The sequence below is a fragment of the Vigna umbellata genome, chromosome 4, assembly GCF_029865625.1.
Source record: "Vigna umbellata cultivar VRB3 chromosome 4, Vumbellata_1.0, whole genome shotgun sequence".
NCBI lineage: Eukaryota > Viridiplantae > Streptophyta > Magnoliopsida > Fabales > Fabaceae > Vigna > Vigna umbellata.
In genome coordinates this window covers 29,515,837-29,540,249 of record NC_142168.1, presented here as the reverse complement: position 1 = coordinate 29,540,249, position 24,413 = coordinate 29,515,837, and the positions used below count along the sequence as shown (strand labels likewise).

Genomic DNA, 24,413 nt, shown 5'->3' with positions numbered 1-24,413 from the left:
ATTGTCAAAGTATCATTATCCTTCAAACACAGAGTTATAAAAACAGATTGAGTCTCGCATGGAGGAGACATCTTAGAGGCAATAATTTCCTCAAGCAAGACGGTGCAGCCACATGAGACAACAATGTTATTGTCAACTTTCTACTATTTAGCATTTACTTTCGACCTCAAACAAAAATCTAGGTTACCAGTTTAAATTCTCACATTATACCTAACGACCAAAAATACTTTAATTTTTCTCCTATGTTACATGCAAAGGCAAATAATTTAAGGTAGTGGTTTGACTAGGATATTGTACTATATTGAATTCTCTTGTGTTTATTTTATATACATATGAGTGATGAGGAATTGAAAGTACAGCATGGGAGTTAGGTATGAATATGGAGTCAGAAAAATACGATCACTCTTCTGCCGGCGATAATGGAACCACCCTCTTCTTTAAATAAATAAATAAATTAGTAAGTAGTTTAGTGAGTGACACTTAGATTCTATTCATAAAAAAAACACATACTTTAAACACATAGATATTTTAATAATTTTTATTTTTAATTTAAAATAAAAAATAAAAAAATCAGAAATTATTCAAATATTTTTAACTTTAAAATTTAGAATCTATAATATATGAGGATATTTTTATCAACTAAAATATGATACATTTTAAGATGTTACATAAGTTAACAAACCTATATATATATATATAAATTAAGAATTAAATATGCTTTTGAATATTTAATTTTAAGTAAAAATTTAAATTAGTTCTTCTTTCAAATTTTGACTTAATTTAATCCTCAATTTTAGTAAAGTGTGAATTAAGTTTTTTCAACTAAATTTTGTTAAATTTATTTGACATTTCAAATGTATTTAGGATAGCATTTTTGTTGAGTTGTTTAAACTATTTGTTATATTATTTTTTTCAATATTAATAGAAAAACACATTTGAAACCTTAAATAAACTTAATAAAATCTGGTTAAAAGAACTAAATTTATGCGATTCTAAAGATGAAAGACTGAATTAGTTCAAAATTTCGAAAAGAGATTAATTTCAAGATTTATTTAAAGTTAAAGGATAAAAACATATTTAATCCATAAATTAATAATGTATTTATTGAATTGAGTATTCAAAGAGGGAATTTAGCTTTGTTAATTTGATAATCAATGTTGAATTGTGTTGCATGATGATGGGGAAAGTTAGGTTTCATCTCAAAATGGTATAAGTTAGGTTTGGAGAGTTAAAATATGAAATTTGCCTGCTTGAACGAGAGAGATCTATTTTAGGTTTCGACCGACATCTCTAATAGTCTTTGACTTGAAACGTATATTTTTAAATTTATTTTATCATAAAATATTTCTACTTAGGTATACATGCTTTAAAATAGGTAAACAAATATTGTAAACACTGTTACTTATGGGTCTTTTGAAAGGTAGATTCATATTAGATATTCAATTTCATATCAGTGACGAATTTTTTTAAAATATTTTAGGATATCAAGATAGTATAAAAGTTTTGAACATGATAAATACATAAAATATATTAAAATAAAAAACTTGTATTTCTATATTAATTTAAATGTATAGAAAAAAAAAACAAGACTCATAAGTCTTCTAAGTTCTTGTAAACTCTCAAAATATTAAAATAACATGTTTATAATATTAAGACTCAAAACTAGTTTATAAGATAAAATTTGCATTCATTTTGTATATTAAAATTTGACATTAAATGAAATGAACTTATTTTTAAAGATAAAAAATAAAAATAGAATAATTTGAAACATCTACTTAAATTGTCAATTATGGTTATATATACAATTAATTTTGTGTTCATTTAATATATTTTACAATCAAGTAATAAGATTGTGAGTTCAATTCATCATACGATTGTCTTAAAAGCCACTTCGATCAGGCTTAGAGAGTCGATATTATTGTTTAAGCCATGAGATGAAAATTTAAGTGCAATGCTTAGGTGATAATCCATATTTTGGAATTTAGAAATTTTGATAACAATAAGTCGTCATTTGGTAGAAAGAAAAAATTGAGGAAATGAATGGGAAAAAAAAAAAGAAAGACATAAAATGAGTGTAAAAAATGATTTTTGATTGGAAAGGAATGAGTAAAAAAATATTGATTTTGTTTTTTTTTATTAAAATAAGAATTAAATTATGTTAAGTAATTTTATTAAAGAAAATTATTATTATATTTTAGTTTTATAATTAAATAGTTGAGTAACCATCCCATATATTTTTACATTTTCCAATCAAACGTATTAAAATATCTTTTAGTAACATTTAATGTTATATTTTTTGAGTTTGTTTCTCCAAAAAAAGAAAATTGTTTAACGATGACACGATTTTATTAATTTTAGTAAGCAAATATTCAGGATTTTGAGATAAAAATCCATATTAAAAGAGAATTATAAATATGTTGACATTTTGTACTTGTGATTTATAATAAATAATATTATTATGTTTATATATTTAAATATTTTATTTTATTATGTTTTAACATTAGTGTGATTTTTACCATCTACATATTTGTAAGATATTCTCTAGTATCAATGTGTTTTCGGACAAATTAATGCATCTGTAGTGAAGAGTAAATGTGATACATAATATAGTTTGAAGAAGAAAAAAAATAAAGTGCAAACATGTGATAAAATAAATAAAACAAATCCTAAAAGAATGCAAACATAATGGAAGCCAAAGACTTAGAAAACAAGCATCTCACGTTTTATGTGAGTATGGTTCAAATGGAATGTGTAATAAGAAATGAAACATGCCAATGGCCTTTTTTGTTTTCTTTTAATTACTGTCCTAATAATAATATTTTCTTTACTCATAAAATGAAGAAGGCGTATATTTAATTTAGGACAAGTTTGACCAATATAATTTTTTTAAAGAGAATTGAGCTGTATAATTTTTAATTTTCTTGTGGTATATTTATATTTATTCATTTCATCCTTTGCAATAAAATATTAAGAAACTATCCTGATTATAATTTTTAAAATAATTCTCATTAGATCGAACTCAGTTGGCTCTAAGGTTATTCATTAATTAATGATAACAAGTCATTCATGCTTGCGGAGGCATCGTGATAGTTATAAAAAAACTGTTTAATTGCTAAAGTTGAATCATAAATTCAATACGCTTAACTCATTTACTTTCCTAATAACTCAAGCGATATTTGTAAGTTAAAAGAAGTTAGGTTTTTCGGGATCTTTACGGACAAGGTAATAAATGGGTGGTTAAAAAATGGAGGGTTAAAGAAAAAAATACCTGATTTATTTATTATTATTATTTTTCAAATTAAGCTGAAGAATATTGTCAACATGAGCTGTACAGAGAACAAATCACCTCTGAATTTACAACCTCTCAATCAAATTAGCTTAAGCTTATTTATGAAGGGGCAAAAATCATTCTGAAGCTGTTTGGGGAAGATCCTAAAAAACGAAAACAAAACAAATACTTCCACTCCCTGACCTTCACAAATGCAATGCTCCTACAAATAAATTCACTCCTGTCTGACGAAGGGTGAAGAACTCATTTCTGTACTGTAAAAAGAAGACTCTTCTGGGTTGATTTCATATACATCATCGTCTTTCTCGTCGTCCCATTTTATGATTTCCCTTATGTATTTGAATGCTTCATCCACTGACGTGCGGTCCCGACCTCGAGTTTGTCCCACAAACAACTTTTGCCCAGTTAGGGAATAATAAAGCTCTTTGAACTTCACAGCCACATAGTAGTATGCTTGGTGCGCTAGCGCGTGATTGTTGTGATGAGGTCTCACGGGGCAAAAGTCCCCAAACCACTCACAAGTTGATAAAGAAACTTTGTTTATCTTGTCTTCAAAGGCATCATATTTATTTAGGAGAAGCACAAATGGAGTATCTTTAAAACAAGGATGCTTCACCAGACTCTCGAAAAGATCTTTGCTTGCCAGCAGTTTGTTTCGAAGCTGACCGTTGCTACTAGGCCACATCTGGTCGTAGTCACTCAGGGCAACACAAAATATGATTGCCCTCACATCTTCGAACATTTCCAACCATTTGCAACCATCACGCAGTCCCTTCGAATTTATGCGAATCAGTTGATATCTGAGTCAATAACGGTGTTAACAAGTCAAGAACATTTTCACAAGCTTCAGTAAAATAAGAGAAAAGGAGATTGAGGAGAATGATTTACTTGGTTAAGGGAGGAGGGCAATTCAGGTTTTCACTGTATATCTCAGACATTGGACTCCTATCATCAAATGAGAACTCCATGAAAGCCAGACCATTGCTCTGTGTGACTCCTTCGGCATATAATACATCCTTATCAGAAGGTTCATACTCATTGCTCGAAATTTCTATTGCCTGTGCAGGATCACACATAATTATACATCTTGATAACAGAAGCACGTGATGGAAGTCGATATATCTTAAGATTGTTTTTTTATATTAGCCAGAAAAATATGAAAAATCAAAAGCACAATCTAGACCAATAAAATTAGAAGTTAAAACATGAATATGTACATCATAATATTCCTATTGCGTGTGCAAGATCTCATGATTAGACATCTTGATAACAGAGCACACTGAAGTGAAAGACAAATATTTATTATATGAGCCAAATTTCAATGGACAGGAAGGAGTTATGCCCCATAATTTAAATTTTACACCGTACTTTAAAAGTGTTCTTTAGAAGGTTCGGTTCTCAGTCTTCTATCCAATCAAACTTTAGCAACTATAAAGATGATGGATAATGAATATCTTGCTGTAAGTTTTCCATGGCGGCAATATTGTTATGAAGGTATTTAAATATACATTGAGAGAGATATCAATTCATGCATTAAGAGAATCGTGGATATTTTTTCATTAGATAGACATCTTGACATACATAAAAAACTACAGACATTAAATATTTACCTAAATCATAAATAAGTGAAAATATCAACTAATAACATTTGTTACTCCACTCTCAATCTTTTGATAGTATAATATACGCTTTTAATAATTAATGTGACAGCCGCTATAGTTTCCATAATTTCTCTTCCGCTATACAATTTAATGTTCCACAGATATTTGTGATTATATGATGGGAACAATTCCTATCCACCAAGGGAATTGTATTATTTAACAATGTAGAGGAAAATACAAAAAAGAGAACAGAAAACATGATAGACACACCCTTCTAATCCAGGATTCTTTCTACAGCCGGAAAATATTACATTGCACCTCTTGCATATTTTTAAAGATTATTGATATATAAGGAGAAACAATAGTTTGGGAAAGCAGTGACAATGTTCAGTTACTTTGAACTAACTTCAGAATGGAATTGGCAAAATAATGTTTAAGGACAAACATAAATAGCCATCTAAACATAATTACTAGTTCAGTGGCAATGAAATATACAAAACAACACCACTAAATACTTACCAAGAAGAAAAAATAATAAAAAGGAAATAGTAGAGTCATACCCGATCCAAGAAATATTTAGCAACGTCAGGAAGATTATGCAGTTCCTCTCTCCTCTTGTATGTTTCCTGAACAGCAGGATCTCTCCAGATCTCATCTACCATAGGAGCATACTCACGTGTTGCAGCAGGGAAGAAGGCCTCCAAATCTCCCGTTGCCATAATATCCAGTAACCAGTCAGAAAAGTGCTTGAATCTTTGATTGATTGAATAAATACTAGGCTTATTTCCATCAGCTGCTGTTTCTGCTAAATTTAATTTACAATTAGATTCACTCACGGAACTGTATTTTTTCCTCAGACGTTACAAAAAAGATTATCAAATTTTATCATCCACAAAGGGAAAAATGATGTGGTATCAAAAATTACTATATCTAAACTTGAAAATTGTTGCTTAAAAGGACAGATGATCCAATATACTAGTCAAAACATAGTTGTATAGTCTTGTAGTTGTTGCAAATAATGGACAAGGAAAGAGAACTCTCTCCAAGATAGCAAGTAACCATTGAAGAGGACCATACTTAAATGGTTTGACAAAAAATTGGTTTTGGACAGAGCCCCCAACGGTGCCAATTGATCCACGTTATTGACCCAAGGAGTGAAATGAGTCTTGGTGGTAGTTAGTTGCTATAAATAGTTAGATTGTCTATGGAAATGTTAAATATTGTCATACAAAATTATATTTGATGAAGTTTAACATCTTAATAACAAATAATGAATTTTTTACACAGTAGACCAAAATTGAAGACAACATTTTGTATATCACGACAGAATCAAATAATGTTTTTATCAAAAAATTACCTCTTTAGGCCAAATATGCGAAACACAAAGCAATTATTTTGTCCTCTACTCCAAGAGGACTACACGTTCTTTGTTAAATTTTCCAATTGGACAACAATTTAAGACAAACCATGAAGAAAGAATGGCAAACGAATTGATATAGTGAGCATAAGAAATAGGTAAGTGGGTGAAAAATACAGAGCAACTGCATATGTTACGAACATCATGGAAACTTTAAGACCATTAATCATCACTGTATGATCATATAATAAACATATATCGAACAAAAAGAAATATAGCTAAAGATGATAGACCGAAAAAATGATAGGATGCCTAAATATACAGAACAAATGTGAAAAGCTTCACTACTATATCATTCTTTCATGACCCCTAACAGAAAAAACAAATATTCATTGACTTGACATTGATAATAAAAGCCACAAAATAGTAGAAAGCAAGTGGTACTTCAACTTAAAGAGAAACAGTCCCATCAATCAATGAAAGAGGGAAGGAAATGGAAGGAAAGTGAAATTATACCTTGTACTTGTCCAGATCCTTCACCTTCTAATGAAGTAGATTCTCTTTCTGCCAGAGCTTCCTCTTCAAACTGCTCTCGTCCTTCAAGTAGAATGCTAAGATACTTGTACATGTTGCTTTGAATCATAAGCTTGATGTTTTGTAATTCTTCTGTAGAAAACTTGTTTCCATATAAAAACTTGGCCTGTTCCACAGATGGGAAAAATGAAATCTCAGATAATTAGAAATGATCAAATGTGAAAAACAAAACAACCAATAACACACCATTAACAGTTAACGCAAGGTTAATAGATAAAATAATAGATATAAAAAGAGTGTTATAATCACAATAACAAGCATATAAGTCTGTTCCAACCAAAATGTGTCATAAGCATGTAAACTAAAATGATGAAGTTTTGAAAAATTATCTACTGCCACGTTTACACTGAAAAAGTCATCCATAATGAGCATATGAGAAATCACTACAATAAAAATAAGTCAAGGTCGCGTTTCCATTATCCATAAGTTGTGCATACAGATAAACAATGCATATAACTTGTTTAAATATACACCTAATTTCTTAGTACGTATGCATTCAGCATAAATGGGTATTCATCTGGGCATCAAGCACACAGAACATTAATACATAAAACTAATGGTATATGCATGCATGTATCATCCACACTTAAGCAAATACATTGCTATACGACATATATTTGTGAGAGTGCGGTTGAGCACGTGTTTATATCTAAACTCCTAAGAAAAGAGTCAACTTATAACTACATTATTGTCAGTCTATCAGCCTCCATTGCACAATGAATCAAGAACATAAACTATTACTTGTCACTTTACCCATCAAAAAGGGAAAGCCAAAGATATTTAATCCAAACCAGCCAGGTTAAAAGTTAATAAGCACAAAAAGTGTGAAAACATGCAACTATGAGACAGAGGGTGAGAGAGATGGAAGAAGTGAAAGATAAAGGAAATAAACATGCCTGTTTAAATAGCGTGGCTGTTCCAGACCCTTCCATGCCAAACAACAAAAGTTTCTGAACTCTACCTTGCTCCAAATATTCAGGCACAGATCTTGTTGAATAGTTAGTTGAATTATCTCTGACCCCAGGAGGATTAGCGGGAGGTACAGGCAATGAGAATAATGAACAAATGAAACGAGTGGACGCCTGCCTACCATAAACCAAACTAATATTGTATAAAAAACCAATTAAGAGCAGAAACACTTTCAAGCCTAAATTGAACAGAAGTGTATGCTATTATCAGATAAGAGAGAACCTTTCCCCATATGTTCCCCTTAATATTATTTTGCCCTTCTTCTTCATAAGATCCATCTTCATAAACCCAGAAATGGGTATCTCGTGGACATTGAACATTTGCTAACTGAAATGATAACCAACAAATCACAAATAAATCAATGAGATGGTCTAAATTCATTTAAAAGAGGGAGCAGAACTGTCTACTGAAAGGCTCTTGCAGCCTCCTTTGAAGACAAGCTTCACAAGATCAAGATTTATTTCACGTGATATGGCCTAAATGCATTTAAAAGAAGAACTGTCAACTGAAAGGCCTTTGCAGTCCTCCCCTTTCATGACAGGCTTCACAAGATCTCAAGTTGTTATGACAAGCATGGTTTTTCAAAAGATATAAAGATGCGCAGAATAAGAAAGAGACACAAAGGAAACTATAAGAGAGCAGGAAAATAAATAAGTTAGAGAAAACAGAAATTTTAGGTACAATATGTGAAAACAGACATTTAAGGTACAAATATATGAAAACCAAAACAACAACAAAATTGAAGGGGCCATCATAAAAACCCAAATTAATTTCCTAGGGTTTCATAAGTTGTAAATTGTCAACAAGTAGAAATTATGGGTCCATTAAAATCAGGTAAGCTTATATGCTTGAAATATTTTCTATTAATTTTAAAGGGAAATGCTTTGAAAAACAATTATTGTATGTCCAGGGTTAATATCTACTATCTCTAATACTTTACCTAGCACATAGAGTAATTTATGTAATGCCTTTTATTCTTGATATCGATAGTAATAGGTAAGAATTTAAGTAAAATCCAAACACCTAAATTTTTAGAAACAGAAATGGCCATAAGTTGACTGATAATAGCACGGTCCGTATTCATTTGTGTTTTTCCTTAGTTAACCGAATGTGTATAAACTTGTGAAGCACTACAACAATCAATTAGGGTTGCCACGTGGTACTTAGCACAACCTTAGTTGAAGCCAAGGCAACATTGACGCTTAGCTAAAAAAGTTGGTATCTAGCATTCTAGCCTAGATTCTAGTACATTTACTAACTTCCATGTTCAACTATTTCATTCAGAACCAAATCCAACCCAGATGAAAGCAGGAACCTGATTATTGATTTGATTACCTTTAACATTCTAAGCTCAATCTTTGTTATTTCACGGCCATTCATGTAGACTCTGGTATTTCCATTGCTCGCATCCGTCTGAAGCTTGCCTCCAATATTAAGCTTCGAACTTATTATCTTATCAGGCTTCTCTCCCTCCTGAAATCAATCCAACATATCCAAGTTCAGCAAAACAATAAACCAATACAATAAAAGTAGCCTATTCATATAACCAAGGACAAACACTAAAAGAAACACAGAAACACAACATATAGAAGCATTAAAGTTGTTAATAGTTTTCCATTTTCACCTTGCCCCAAAGTCCAGAGTCCTTATCATACCAATACCTCCCGGGCTTCAACTTCTGAGGAGGGATGGGGCAGCCCAGAATCTCAGCCAACTCCTCTTGCCTCAACTGCCTGCCATTCACAATAAGCTGCTCTGGCCGAAGCTGATTAGCAGGACATTCCTTTTCGGCCTTCATAATCTGATTAATCTCCAAAGAACTACACACTTTCGACAACATTCTAGAACACTTCCCCAAACTTGGCCTCTTCGATTCATCAATGGGCTTCCCAATGCAACTCACGCATTTTCTTCCCTCGGGCATAGACCCCATCGCTTTCAGCACACAGTTACTGCAGTACCTTGAATCACACACCAAACACGCTTCCTTCTCCTTCAACCTGTTACTATTTCCACATCTGCTACAAATCCACCGCTTCTTATTCCGCGACGGCGACGCGCCCACCGGCGATCCCACCGGCTCCGTCGCAACCGACCTCGGCGACGTGAAATCGTCTCCGTCGTCGTCCTCGGAGTCCCTCGGAGTATGGAACGTCACAGTCGTCGGACGTTTGCCAGCTCCTGCGCCGCTTCGAGGCACCGGAGCAGAATTCGGCGGAGACTGCTGCTCAGACGCCTCCGAGGCGGAGCTTGGTCCATCTTCGTCGTTAACCTCGCCGGAATAATCGGATCGATAAACCACCTCGCCACTGCGCGAATCGAACTGCGACTGAGACCTGGAGACCGACGACGACCTCCGGCTCTCCACCGGACTTCTTGGCGGCGGCGGCGGCGCGCGGTCGAAACCGCCGTTGCGGACTCGGCCAAACCGTGAGAACCGCGGATGCACCGGCATGGCGACTGGAATCGAGGCCGACGCGTTGTGATCGGAGACTATTGAAGCCGTCCGAATCGGTAAGGCAACGGCGGAAGCGGTGGCGCCGATTTCGAGTGGATCGACCTTGGGAACGTCGTATGGAACCGGAGGACCTTCGTACTCGACGGCGATAGAGTAGTCTAGGTGCTCCTCGTCCGGGAGAGGAGCGCCGGCGGGGAGCATGCGGCGGAGGACGTGCTCCCAGGATTTGTCCTCTTCTGTGGATTCCGACGCCATTTTAGGGTTTTCGGAGAGCGTTTGGAGGGCTAGAAAGTGCGGGAAATTTATAAAGAAAGTGCGAGAATTCGAAGGAATCAACCTAAAGGTTCCATCGTCTTTTGGATCAGAGGAAGCTAAAGAGTTTGTGAGTGTTGAGTTGTCAGCTGCAGCAGTTGGCAGAAAGAAAGTAAACGGAGGCCTTTAACGCCAGACTCCGTCTCTCTTCACTATATTCCGTTATATTTCACGTCATCCTGATTACATATATATTTTTTTTAATACATTTTTATGACATATGCATGAGTTAACTCCATCTTGGCTACTTAAATATTATTTTAATTTTATAATTTTAAAACTTCTCATAAAAATTATTTCAACGTTAAATTCATATGAGCAAACTAAGTATTAATATAATTAATTTAAATAAAAAATTCAAATTATTTTTAAAATTAATTTATTTTTAATGAAATAAAACAAATACATAGTTTTCTTTCTTTCTCTCTCTTTGTTTTGAATCTCTAACAAAACATTTATCTTGAGTTTTTAAGTCAATAAAAAGTCTTTCTTATTTTCGAAATTATAAATGAATTTAAAGGTTCTCACATCAATCATTGCCAAATTTTTACAGAGCCGGTTTTCGGAAGTAATTCTTATTATTATAAATAATTATGAAATATAGTTTAAACGACTTTATATTTACGTATACATATAATTTAATCATGTAGATTTTTGTACTATAATCTTTACATTATTATTTCATAACGACTATTTAGAAACTTAGTTAAATTTAAAATAATTTTAAATGTCTAAAAGTAGGAATTTAAACAAAAACGGATAAGATTAATCAATGTTTTTTCATATGATAATTTACTTCCACACTTTCTCTAAATAATTTAAAAAAATAAATGAAAATATAAAATGTAATTCAAACTGAAGAACAAACGTTTTCTTTTCTGACTAAAATTTAGCGGTTTTGTTGAAGATATTTTATTAAAAGAATATCTAATCATATATTTTTTTGACAATCATTTTAAAAGTCAAAAAACTCCTTTATCACGCGGAAACATATACGTTTATGTGTTTATACTTTCTATTAAAAAATATAATTTTCAAAAGGTAAAAAATTTGCATGAATCGTTTTAAAAATATATAATTAAATTTAAATGGAGAAGTTATGTAGTTATTTTATCAAATAAAGAAATTATTTTAATTTGTTAGAAATAATTTTTTTTTAGAAGAACGTATTATAAAAAAAATGTATTGTACAATGGTAGAGAAGATTTTTGAATAAATAATTTGTAAAATGATGCATAAGCTGTTTTTATTGACTATATTTATAACTTAATTTATTTTTACTTAAATATTAGTATTTAGCATTTAGTTATAATTAGTTTTTATTATTACAAGTATATGTTTCAATAAATTTACGTATAAATATTAAACTCTAATAATTTTTAATTTAAATCTTTTTCAAATATTAATAGACGTATAATGATATTAAACACAAATACACGTAATAAATGAAAAAAATGCACTAGCACTATTGATATTCAATATCATTATTATTAATATTGGATGTGGCATAAACATATTAGAATAATATTAATACTAAATGAATAATATTAAACATTTTTATGAATAGTTATTTTAGTTTAAAATAGTTAAATTTAAAAAAGAAAACGGTCAAATTAAAAAAAAAAACAATCATGTAAGAATAAAATTAGAAAAAAGTTATTTTAATTTTTAAAAAAAATATTTAAAAACGGCTATTTTCATATTTAATTCATTAAAAGTTATATGCAATTAAATGCTCTTTAAAACGGCTATTTTCTTTTAAAAACAGTTGCAAAACATTTTGAAAGAGAGTTTCAAATCAACTCAACTCCATTTTAGTTAAATACGTTTAATTTTGATATTCTATTTGAAATCCAGATTGAAATTTTGCAATTATTCCAGATAGATCCTTAACAATCACTTTAATCTGTGGAGATTTTAGATTAAAAATTAAAAATTAAAAAAATAGCTAGAAGAACAAGACAAATCTATATTTGCTTAGAAAAACATATGAACCTTTCATTTTACAGAAAAAAAAGTAGGTGAGCCTATTTACATAAAAGTTTAAGAAAAGTAAAATGACACAATTCAAATCAGAGGAATGGCAAATATAATTAAACAAACAGAACAGTATATAATAACATGAGGTTATACTTTTATGCTACATTACAAACAAGGAACCTTCTTCATAAATTTGATGCAGTCTTGGCGTTCTATGTAGGCGTCTGACATAACTTGGTCAAATACTAAGATATAAAGAAAATTATTCATTTTAAACCATTAGACTGTTATTTGCTGAAGGCATTCTGAAATCAATGGTATAATTGGATCTCAAACAACTTGACCATAGTTTAATCTTGAACATGAATAGAGAAAAGAAAACACTAAAGAAAAATTAAAATTTATTCTGATAATTTCTATGGATTAACTGTACTTTACTGCATAAATACAACAAGAAAATGCATAGTATTTTTCATGTTTTCATGTTTTTCATATGTAAATTGTAAAACAAGTCCATAACCTTTTGGAAAAATTCACCAAAACAAGTCCATGATCCTTTTATTCTTAGGTGGTTTGATCCTTAAACTTTAATGCACAACAGCCAATACATCTGTTTTCATTTGAAATGAGATCAGTTGTCAAATTTACAAAAATGGTGTTCATGGTATGCTTAATTAAATATTCATTAGTGTAACAGTTCTTTTTCTAGGGAGCCTGCAATATTCTAGTAGAAGGAGACACTGTACAAAAGTTTCCTCCTATACTTATTCTCAAAACCAGCAATAATTTCGTCAATTGATTCCTCCCATGATTCTGCTTTTTCGATCTGTGCACAAAATACATACACAGTAAGCAATAAAACATTGAAAGAGTCATCTCCATTTCAAAACATATAAATTCATATAGAGCACTTCAATTTTGCCATCAACAGAAAATGTTGATGGGTTGCATGAGATACAAACCTCCTGACATAGATCCAAAGTATGCTTAGCTCCCACAGCTGCTTCGTCGTGGTTATCTTTTACCTCTAAGTTGATTACCAGCACAGCTTTCAATAAAACTTGATCTCTATTATGGAGATCTGCACATTGTTTAAGTTAGATAGCCATCAAAATAGGCATTAGAGTCATTACATTAGACATAATATGGTCTTCAATTCAGACACATATCTATGCTAGAGTTTCCACATGTACACACCAACTGGACAGATACCAATACAATATGCATGGAGGGACTGAGAAAACAATAGCTTCAGCCAAAACTATGAAATGTAGTTGAAACTAAAATGTAAGAAACATCAAGTAATCCAGTATATAATCTGGCCACTCATTTTTATGAGGCAAAACATACTTCAAAAGTTACTAATAACTAAAAAAAGAACCAGAATGACTAAAAACAACTTAAGATCAACCAACAACCATAAAAGATAATCTAAAAGAAACACAGAAAATTAATGCACTTCACTGCATTTGCAACCTCCTTGAAAAAACCGGGGTTACAAACACCTTTTTTTTTTCCCGATCTCTTTTAGTTCAAATCCAAGGTCAAATCACGGCTAAGAAATATCTCTTGGGAACTTCCTTTTGAAACCACTAACAGACATCCCAGCTTAAAACCCAAGCATCTTATTCAATGAGGCCTATCAACCAAGACAATGTGAAGCAGAAGACTCTTTGTATTGCTAGCAAAATAAAAATCTATCTAAAAGTTACTCAGATTCAAATGTCCTACAACACCATTTTATATTCACTAACAACAGACCAATCAACAGTCAGAAAGCTGAATAAACAAATCAGGATGAATATTAACCTTCAATAACCATATCAAACACTTTTTCTTCAAATGTCAATACCACGTCAAAGACGCCATCAACAGCATTTTCCTGCCACCGTTGAGGTGCCAACTTGACTGTTGCATTTCTTTTAAGCATTGCCAAGATTCCATTTCGTCTATAGCTGTACTCTAGTCAAGGTTCCATCAATCCACCACACCACACAGAATAAAAAACAAGAATGCAAGTGCAAAGTAAACTCATTACCCAACATGCATGTAAGTCTAACAACAGATAGGCATATAGATAACAAAAATTAATGCGACCATGAACTCAGTATTTGCCTCTTATCTTGTGTATACAGTGACAACAATGAAACTTATACCTCTGACCATGCAAACTATCCCGACCACCACCATTTGACCGACCTTAGTGGGTTATCTCAATATCTTACTCCATTTGCTCAAACGACACAATCAAATAAGAACTTAACAATACCACCCCCTTTGCTCATTCAATCCCTACACAAAAATTCCCACCACTTGGTATCACGGTGAATAAAAGTTGCTCACTCCATCAAAACTATCCCCACCTAGTGTAACAAATACAAAACAACTAATTCAAAATAAATATTAAAAGGAACTGGTTTTCCTTTGTTTCGCTTCTATTTCCCCAAATAAACACAAGTTTAATTCCAATGTCTTGTCAGCATAAAAATAAACTTCATATTGCCAAGCAATAAAAAAATCATACAAGTAGAACTTCACCGGTAATAATTATAAAAGTCAATATACTCATCATAAGTTCAATATAAGAAAAACCCTCTACAGCCATTTGAATCAAACTCACACAAATAAGAGCACAAATCCAAGTTTACCGACAAAATTGAAAACAAGAAAACTTATGAGAGTAAAATGTTGAAGCTGAAAAGATGGAATCTTTTTTTAGTTGAAGCAACCCCACAAGTTGGGGATTTGATTTTGGGGTAAAGAGAGGGAAAGTGCAGAAATAAAAACGAATAAAAAGAGTGAAGAGGATACAGTTCAGAGTCTTTTCTACGTAGGTCATCGTACATATACTTGTAGGGGGTTCCGAATTCGTAGACATTGGGCTCCCTGAGCGAGGGACCCGGGAGCTTCACGTGGGCACCAGTGCCGTAAGAAGACACTTCGAAGCCCTGCTTCTTGAGCAGGGAATGAGCCTCCATGCTCCTGTTCTGGTTCGAAGAACACACCATCGCGTACCGAAACTTCATCTCTTATGTTCTCTTCTCTTTCGAGGTTTGGTTCCTTTCTTTGTTTCTCGCTGTTGATGCTCTGTTGAAACTGAGACGCTGAATTGAAGAGAAGAGGAGAACAAGGAACAGAACAGACCCTCTGCAATGGAGTTAGGGCACATACGCTGGACAAAAATATTATCCTTTGCGATCTTCGTTCAATGGCTTGTGTGATTTTTTAAAAATTAAAAAATGCATTTATTTTGAATTAATAATATAATATGTTTTTTCATTAAGTTTTAAATTTCTTATATATTTGAAAAAAATTAATTAGTTTTTATTAAATTTTTATTGTATACTCACTTATAAAAAATTTAAAAATTTTCAAATTTTGTTGGTAGATTTTCTTTTATATTTGTCGTCACCTTATCTAGTTTTTACACGTTTAATTTTGTAATTCCGTATTTATAGTTTTATAATTATGTAATTTTTTAATTATGTAATTTTTTAATTATGTATTTTAGTAATTCTATAACTGTATAATTTTATAATCTCTTTATGAAAATTTTCAAGTATCTTTTATCTTCTTTACCCACATAATAACACTTTAATTAAACTTCTTCTTATCATAAATCATAAAACTATATATGTTGAAGTTTCAAATATTTTTTCAAAGTTTGATCCTCGTTTTAGTACGAGATAGAACCATAAAATACGCAACTTTACTTAGTCTATTATCTACCACCACGAATATAACTCTCCTCCCAAATAAGTTAGGCAAACCTTCAATGAAATTTATAGTGATATGTCAAATGTGTTTTGGGATTAATAGTGGTTGAAGTAATCTCAGAGATGTCGCATTGTCATATTTGCATTGTTGACAAATAGAACATTGTTGGATAAATTTATTAATATCATTATGCATCCTTTTCTAATGCATCACCAATTTTACCTTATTCCTTATTCATAGTAGCCTTAACCCCTAAATGCTCTCCATTCGCAACATTACGCATCCATTTTAATATATTATGTCTCAACTCCTAATCATTGTTGTATCATTCGTCCGTACGGTCTACGCCTTTGAACGACCGATCAGAGAAACAATGAGATTAAACGGTTTGTAATTCTAAGTAACCTTAAGTGCAACCTCTAATCAAGTTTATCGATAAGTCTTAGTTATTAGACATTGGGATGTGATTACAATTTCACTGATCATAAGCTAATTTTGAAACCTATAAATACATATTTGAGGTAAGTAGGTAGGTAATTGCATTTATTGCGAATTTGAAATTTTACTCTAACTCCCAATTGATTAGATTACTGACTTGAGCATCAGAGTGTCTTTGAGAACATAATGAAATTTGGCAGAGATTCTCCATATTTTCTTCTTGCGCCACCATAACATCATTTCCATAAACTATGTGTGGAGACATCACCTCACGATCCATATCATTTATACTTTTACTTTCATTTTCATCATAATCTCCACACAACCCCTCTAAGATTGCAAATTTCCCATCCAATATCATTATCAACATACTCAATATTAGAAATATTGTGAAGAGTATAAAAAGAATTCTCTAGTGACTCAACAAGAGGAAATTCATCTTTGTAAAATTTCACAATGTTTAAAGACAATATTTATGGAATTCCAAATCATATAATTTCCATTACAATCTTCACATAACACCCTTAAACATTTATGGAAATCCAACAAAAGAAAATTCATGTTCCAAAACCTTAAGGCAATGAGTTAATGGGTCTTTCATATTTATATAGTGTTTTACTTTGTCATTTCTATTCAATGTGGGACTTAGACTCACACTTGGATTCCCAATAATATGCAATTAATTAAATGACATGTTGTTAATACACATTCACCACAAAACTACATTAGTAAATGATCCTGAAATATGAGTGTCAATGCCATATTCATAATATGTTGATGTTTTCTTTCCACTTTATTTTTTTGTGGATACCCACAAAAGATGTCTCACACAAATTGTCATTATTTAAAGAAAAATAATGCATATATATAATTAAATTCTCAGTGTTGTTGTCACTTTGTACTTTCTTTATTTTCATATCAAATTATCTATCAACAAAGAAAATGAAGTTCATAAACATAATTTTAGTTTTATTATATAACAAATAAACTCAAATTGCGCAAGAATAATTATCAATAATTCTTAATTAATATTGTGTCCAATAAGATGAAGGAGTGTGATAAGGTCTCCCTAATTCACAACAAACTAATACTTTGAGCATGCTCACATAATAAAAAAATAATGCTTATGTTGTTTAACACGAACATATATGATAAATTTTACTATTATTGCTTATACTAAATTGACTCACATTAGAGATCAACTTTAACATCTTTTTTAACGTTTATGTCATAGACCAATTGACGAATCCCTATCAGACATTAATGCATGTATCTTCAGAATACCTCAAAATAGATAAAGTTCATTGGTCACTTCACCTCTTCCAATCAACGTCCTCATCTTTTGATCTTGTATTACATACAATACAATGTAAAATGAAGGATACAATTTGATACATCAATTAATTGTGATACAAAAATTAAGAGTAAGTTAATTGAGACATAAAAAAGAGATCAAACTGTAAACTTTTATCCAAAATTAATATTTTTTTTTAGTTGTCGTATCTTTTCTATTCGACAATCTCATTGGTATGATTGCAATTATTTTCACATTTATCAGACAAATAAATATCATTCTTATCATGATAATTGGTTTTGAAAACATTCAAAATTTCAAAAAGTTATTATATTAACTTATGTCAACTATTTGTATTGACTCACATAATTTAATAGAATATGAGATTGTACACAATTATTTTTTACATAATGTCTTATTGTTTCGAATAATTATGTCTTAGTTTTCTTGAAGATCTTTTGGGGATTTTTGATATTATAATAAGTTTTATTACAATAAAATTCATTAATTTTCTATTCATAAAATACTAATATATATATATATATATATATATATATATATATATATGTATGTATGTATAATTCGTAAAAATATCCATAATTATTCTTATTAAATAATATTATAATTATGTTTATAAATAAACTAAAAATATATCTTTCAATTAATAATAAAATAAATAATCATAAAAATAACAATAATATCTAAATATAAAAGAACAACATCATCTTAAAAACGAAAAACACCAGTTAATAAATTTGCAGGACGTAATTGGAAAAACTTTTAAAAGAAATGTGAAATAGAAGTAAGCAATACAGAAAATAAATCATAATCAAAGAAAGCATGCAAAATGAAATAAAAGATTTAAAAATTGGAAAGAAAGTGAAAAACAAAGAGAAATGCCAAGAATATAAATGGATGAGACTGATAAAAATTGAAAAGAGATATGTAAAAAAAATTAATAATAAGATAATAGATATTTATATTTATTTGAAAAGATAAAATAGTTATAAAATAATAAATTTTTGTACTTTAAAAAAGATAATATTTTTGTGTGTGTTTAAATATCATTTCTAAAAAGGTATTTTAAAAAATATTTGATTTTTGGTAAATGACACACCAATAACAATTATTAAGTTTCATAATTTTTAAATTCTCTGTAACTTGTAAATTGATATTTTGTTTGTAATTATATTTATTAACTTATGTAAGTATTTTATGTACGTGGTTATGTAAACTTTATTTATGTTTTATTTTACTTTTAAAAATAGCAATAGTAGGTTATTACACTATTACCGGTCATCAAAACATTAGGCTAAAATTATATTAATTATCATAAATCTTATGTTTAATTGAAAATGATTATTTTTATAAAACTGTTCAGACGATCAATTTTAGTTCATTGATCACTTTAAACCAATTTAAGGAATTTTTGTGTCTTTTTTTAATTAAAAATTACAGAGTAAATTATGGACATATTTTTAATTTTCAATACAATAAAAAATGGGATTATTTATTATCTCTTTGTTTGTATTGGATTGGATTCCATTTACATCCCTTCGTCTTTGTCAGAGGTAGGCATGGTCATGATGCTTCATCTTCTTCATTTCTATTTATATATTTTATATAACTTTTATATTTTATTTGTTACATTTATATTCATTTATTCTTGGTTTTTTCTTCTTTCATTCAATGTCTTTCATCGCTTTCGCAGAGCTGTCAATGGAAGCGGCTGCGACGGCAACTGTCCTTACACCAGCGTCCGCTCCGCCTAGGCCGTCGGTTTTCTTCCGAGGACCTTCCGCACTCGCCTTCCCTTCCAATCTTGCCTTCTCCACTAAGGTATTCAATCGATTATTTAATTTTTATTTAAATTTTTGGAGAATTATTTGTGTTAGCTAGAGATGTATGTTGTGGTTGATTAGAGTAGTGATTTTCATAACCTGCATTTCAATTTATTTGTTTCTCTGAGCTTAGCTTGTTTAGTTGTTTTTCATAATGATGTTGACTTGAATACAATGTGTTGTATTGTGGCTTCTGCTTGCATTAGGGAAAGAGAAAATATGAGTAGTGTGCTTTTCTTATAAGAATGTGCTGTTTAGGTTTTGTTTGGACAAACATATCCTGTGGCTGAAAAGCGAAAAGATAAATCGAATTAAATTTGACTTATGAGCTAAAAATCAACTTACGTGCTTCATCTTTTATTATAAAATTAAACTTTTCTCATGAGCTAAAATCAATTTATGCAGTTCAACTTTTATATTATAAAAATTCTTCTAAAGCTAATTTTATCCTGGCATAACTTTATTTTAATTTACAAGAGAAGTTTAATTATTTTTTCCTTCTTAATTTCTTCTCCATCAAGTACTATTCGAGAAAGTTTATTCTGATAGTTTCTTAATGATTGGTTGTTTTCAACATGTTTTATTGATCGTGGATATATGATTCGGTTTTAAAAGGGGTTAGACAGAGCACGCTTGTGTCTGATTTGGATCTTGCACAAATTATATTTGGAGTTTTTCTCTTGTTTGATTGTGAATATGTGATGTCTCTTCTCTAGCTTGTCATTTGTCAAGTGTTTTTGGCTTGCATGAGTTATACTGTTCAATGTGCTTTTGTCAAATATTTATTGTTATTACTATTTGTTTTATTTTTGTTGCATATAAGAGGTTTTGGGGATTAGTTATTTGCGTTCTGAGTGTCCTTGGTGGTTGGCAGTTGAGCACTTCTGTATCTGTCTCCATCTCCAAGCAATGTCATGGGAGACTCAGAGTTGGAAGTAAAAGGGGTTTTGTAGTTAGAGCTGCATCATCGTTTCCAGAGTCATCTGAACCAAGTTCCAATGTTGCTCCACTAAAACTGGAGTCTCCAATCGGCCAGTTTCTCTCTCAGATTTTAATTAGTCATCCACATCTTGTGCCTGCTGCTGTAGAGCGGCAACTTGAGCAATTCCAAACTGATCTTGATGGTGATAATCAAAAGAGAGAGCCTTCTGCTTCAGGCACCGAATTAGTTCTGTACAGGTTTGCTTTATACTTCATATCTGATACTCTTCTAAGTGTACTTTATGACCATATATTTATGATCAATCTGGAAGATAGTTTCTTATTATTTAGTAAAATTTAAACAATAAGCAGCCCATAATCCATCTATATACAGAAATTTAGAATTCCCCACTCGTGCATTGTTTTGGCCCACCTAACCGATCGATGCTACATTTTACTCTATGGATAAACAAATATTTTAAAGTAAATTTACTTGTTTAGCTCTGTCCAAATGTCAGTAATTCACCGTTTGGAATTCAACATAAGAATCTTTTCTAGCTGTTCTTCTCCTTTGGAGCACCTGTGCATTTTTTTCCATTTTTATACTTGATTGTCTTTTGGAAAAATTACTGAAGATAACATCTGATAATCATAACAAAAAATTTATTTTTCTGATGAGATCAGCTACGTAAATTTCACAATGCATTCGGTTTGGCTAAAAGCCAATTTCTGAAGGATATTGTTCACTATAAAATTCCTTTTAGTAATTTCTTTCAATGCCCTTGGTTTTCCCTCTACCTCTCCGATGAGGCTTAAACTCCCATGTGATGTACTATTCTCATCTCCTATAACTTTCTTTTCGCATGTCCAAAGTACTGAAAATAATTACTCTTGCTTTGAAATTTTTACTTTATTAGATTGGCATGTTCATTTTTGTCTTTTAAGACTATTTTGGTGGAGGGGCAGGGAATGTTTTAAGGAAGCACTAATCGTTGGTGCAAGAAATATTTTTGAAAGTAAGGCATGTGTTTGCATAGAAGTGGCGTTCTTTTCTATCTTGTGAGAAGTTTGAGTTTCATGTATATATCATTTCTAAACTAAATAATTTGAAGTAACTGTTTGGTGGAGAAATATTGTCTGTCTCCTCTCATAATAAGCGTAATGGTTTGATAGAATTGAATTTACTTGTGGAGCTGCTATGCGTGGATTTATTTTTGGATGTGATTGTGTTTACTTTGAATCCAACATAAAATTTTATATTAGCACAATAAAATCAGTATTTTGGAATTATGTTTCTTTGTTTAGTTGCTGTTTTCTATTTGAAATTGTTTTAGTAATTATGAAGGACCGATGTGTGTTTTTATCTCAATAAAAAGAGGTATTGATCACCGTACTGACTTGCAAAATTTTCCAGGAGAATTGCTGAGGTTAAGGCTAAAGAAAGGAAAAAGGCTTTAGAAGAGATATTGTATGCATTGGTGGTGCAAAAGTTTATGGATGCCGACATTTCTCTCATACCCTCCTTAACCCCAAACCAATCTGGTCGGGTTGATTCATGGCCAAGTGAAGATGGAAAATTGGAGGAGCTTCATTCACCTGAAGCCTACGAAATGATCCAAAACCACTTGGCTCTCATTTTGGGCAACCGTTTAGGGGATTCAACATCTGTCGCTCAGATCAGCAAAATCAGAGTAGGACAGGTCTATGCAGCTTCAATAATGTATGGATACTTTCTTAAGCGGGTTGTCCAAAGGTTCCAGCTGGAGAAGACAATGAAGATTCTTCCTAATATGGCAGAGGAGAATAGCATTCAACAAACTGTTATAGATGATTCAAGAATTAGCGGTGGAAAGGGCCCTTCTCATGTCATGTCTCATCCTGAAATTTCTGCTAGGCCTGGTGGTGGAATCAGCTCAGGGGGATTTGGTAACGGTTCAAAAGTCTCAAGGTTGCGTACCTATGTGATGTCCTTTGATAGTGAGACATTACAGAGATATGCAACACTAAGATCTAAAGAGTCTCTTAGCATCATTGAGAAGCACACTGAAGCATTGTTTGGAAGACCCGAAATTGTTGTTACACCAGAGGGGGTGATCGATTCTTCGAAGGATGAGAACATCAAAATTAGCTTTGGTAGCTTGAAGAGACTTGTTCTAGAAGCTGTTACTTTTGGTTCTTTTCTGTGGGATGTTGAGAGCTACGTTGACGCAAGGTATCATTTTGTCTTGAACTGAGTTAAGCTCATTCCCATGCATCCCATGGCAAATTATATATGGACTGATGTACTAATTTTTTCCACCTGTTTAATCATAGTGAGAGTTGATCTGGTTTTTCACTAATGGAAGGATATATTATAATTTTCGCATTTGGTTATCCTTTGTTGTGATTTTTATTCAAACAACCATGAAGACCTGTCAAAATTTAAATCACGATTGGTTCTGGAACAATTATAATAAGGTTGGTTGATGTAAAGTGGCTGACTTCAAGATTTATTTTAGTTAGATGTACATTTTATCTATTTTTAACGAATGGAAGGATACCCAATTCATGACCAAGTCTGTTAAATTAGCAAGAATTTTATACTACTATTGTGGATTTTTCTCCTTTTGTTATCTTATCAAGTAATTTTAACTTGTAGCTACAGTTTTTCTACACTAACACAATTTTCTTTTCTGGAAAGTAAGATAAAATCATTCAGCACATAGGATAGAGTATTAGCCTGCTGGTAGGTACCATTGACTGTAATAACACACTCTTCTAGATCACAAATGTTTCGGTGTAAATCTCTTCCGGTGTGTCTTTGTTGCTTCTAAATGTCTGAAACGCTCTCTTCTCCTTCATTGTTGTCGTTCGTGCTCCTTCAACTCTTACTGCTCGTCTATTTTCGTCAATGGAGGGGGAGGTACCTGCGAAGATACTCCGACGCTCAAGTCAGATGTGAGTTATGGAGCCTCAGCTCTCAAGAAAATGATTATATTATCACTGTAGAATATTATCTAGAGTTCCTCTAGCATAAATGGAACGTAGAGGGAACGTACCTGAACCTTTGCCCTGTCATTGTATTTATAAGCCAAATAAAAATAATCTTACCTAAAAATGTGGTTAGTTACTCATAAATATCTTAACCGCTTAAAATATCTAAGATATTTTATCTAATAAATATCTTACTACATAACAACAAATAAACTATCTGCATAATCTGAGTGGTTGTGATTATTGCTTTGAAGATCTAGAATTATGATAAAGTTCGTGTATTAGATATTATTAAGAACTTTTTATATTTTAATTATTCTAACATTCCAAAATTCATTTATCATAACATAAAATATTATTATTAAAGTAATGAAAGAAAACAAAAATCATGGGAGACACATCAGATGAAAAATTTCACTGCACAAAACATTTGGAATTCATTCCCTACCTTTTTTTTTCTTTTAAATAAAATGATACCAATATGTTCAGTTTAAATCTCTTCACAAGTCATTAATTCAAGTACAAAAAGTGGTTGATTTGTGTAGAGTTACCCCAATTTGTAACGTAATTTTGTTCCAATTAATCAACTAGATTGGTTCGATGTTAGGCAAATTTATGAATCAGACTTGAGTTTAGGAAATCAGAAAATTACATTAGAAAGGAATAGCA

At 31.4% G+C, this 24,413-nt stretch overlaps 3 protein-coding genes across 5 annotated transcripts; 1 reads left to right on the top strand and 2 right to left on the bottom strand.

Annotated features, from left to right (window-relative positions):
• Nucleotides 1-3,252: 3,252 nt before the first annotated feature.
• On the bottom strand, nt 3,253-10,708 carry LOC124833844 (extra-large guanine nucleotide-binding protein 3-like). 2 transcript variants are annotated; one of them, XM_047308406.2, is made up of 8 exons: nt 9,435-10,708; nt 9,146-9,283; nt 8,033-8,137; nt 7,738-7,923; nt 6,764-6,947; nt 5,451-5,695; nt 4,178-4,347; nt 3,253-4,089 (listed from the first exon to the last, which is right to left on the bottom strand). In XM_047308406.2, exons 1-8 carry the CDS (start codon nt 10,521-10,523, stop codon nt 3,504-3,506), a joined length of 2,703 nt encoding a protein of 900 aa, XP_047164362.1. In that variant the 5' UTR covers nt 10,524-10,708; the 3' UTR covers nt 3,253-3,503. The 2 variants fall into 2 exon arrangements, with proteins under 2 accessions (XP_047164362.1, XP_047164369.1); XM_047308413.2 differs by having other exon boundaries at nt 5,451-5,692; nt 9,435-10,707.
• Nucleotides 10,709-13,092: 2,384 nt separating this feature from the next.
• On the bottom strand, nt 13,093-15,772 carry LOC124833861 (Ssu72-like family protein). The gene is made up of 4 exons (XM_047308422.2): nt 15,372-15,772; nt 14,370-14,515; nt 13,523-13,641; nt 13,093-13,386 (listed from the first exon to the last, which is right to left on the bottom strand). Exons 1-4 carry the CDS (start codon nt 15,584-15,586, stop codon nt 13,285-13,287), a joined length of 582 nt encoding a protein of 193 aa, XP_047164378.1. The 5' UTR covers nt 15,587-15,772; the 3' UTR covers nt 13,093-13,284.
• A 3,762-nt stretch (nt 15,773-19,534) lies between these two features.
• Nucleotides 19,535-23,243, top strand: LOC124833870 (alanine-tRNA ligase, putative (DUF760)). 2 transcript variants are annotated; one of them, XM_047308441.2, is made up of 4 exons: nt 19,535-19,580; nt 19,721-19,848; nt 20,725-21,029; nt 22,186-23,243. In XM_047308441.2, the coding sequence occupies exons 2-4, from the start codon at nt 19,729-19,731 to the stop codon at nt 23,003-23,005; spliced, it is 1,245 nt and encodes a 414-aa protein (XP_047164397.1). In that variant the 5' UTR covers nt 19,535-19,580; nt 19,721-19,728; the 3' UTR covers nt 23,006-23,243. The 2 variants fall into 2 exon arrangements, with proteins under 2 accessions (XP_047164397.1, XP_047164389.1); XM_047308433.2 differs by lacking the exon at nt 19,535-19,580 and having other exon boundaries at nt 19,637-19,848.
• The last annotated feature ends 1,170 nt before the right edge of the window (nt 23,244-24,413 follow it).

Bases quoted from the DNA above. Each gene is read 5' to 3' on its own strand.
- LOC124833844 (XM_047308406.2), bottom strand. From the start codon at position 10,523: ATGGCGTCGGAATCCACAGAAGAGGACAAATCCTGGGAGCACGTCCTC. The intron at 8,138-9,145 runs GTAATCAAATCA...TTATCATTTCAG, and splicing joins TTGAGCTTAGAATGTTAAAG to TTAGCAAATGTTCAATGTCC. The intron at 4,348-5,450 runs GTATGACTCTAC...GATCCTGCACAG, and splicing joins CTAAATATTTCTTGGATCGG to GCAATAGAAATTTCGAGCAA.
- LOC124833861 (XM_047308422.2), bottom strand. From the start codon at position 15,586: ATGAAGTTTCGGTACGCGATGGTGTGTTCTTCGAACCAGAACAGGAGC. The intron at 13,642-14,369 runs GTTAATATTCAT...AACAATGTGCAG, and splicing joins GTTTGATATGGTTATTGAAG to ATCTCCATAATAGAGATCAA. The intron at 13,387-13,522 runs GTTTGTATCTCA...TTTTGTGCACAG, and splicing joins CTTTGGATCTATGTCAGGAG to ATCGAAAAAGCAGAATCATG.
- LOC124833870 (XM_047308433.2), top strand. From the start codon at position 19,699: ATGTCTTTCATCGCTTTCGCAGAGCTGTCAATGGAAGCGGCTGCGACG. The intron at 19,849-20,724 runs GTATTCAATCGA...GGTGGTTGGCAG, and splicing joins ATCTTGCCTTCTCCACTAAG to TTGAGCACTTCTGTATCTGT. The intron at 21,030-22,185 runs GTTTGCTTTATA...AAAATTTTCCAG, and splicing joins ACCGAATTAGTTCTGTACAG to GAGAATTGCTGAGGTTAAGG.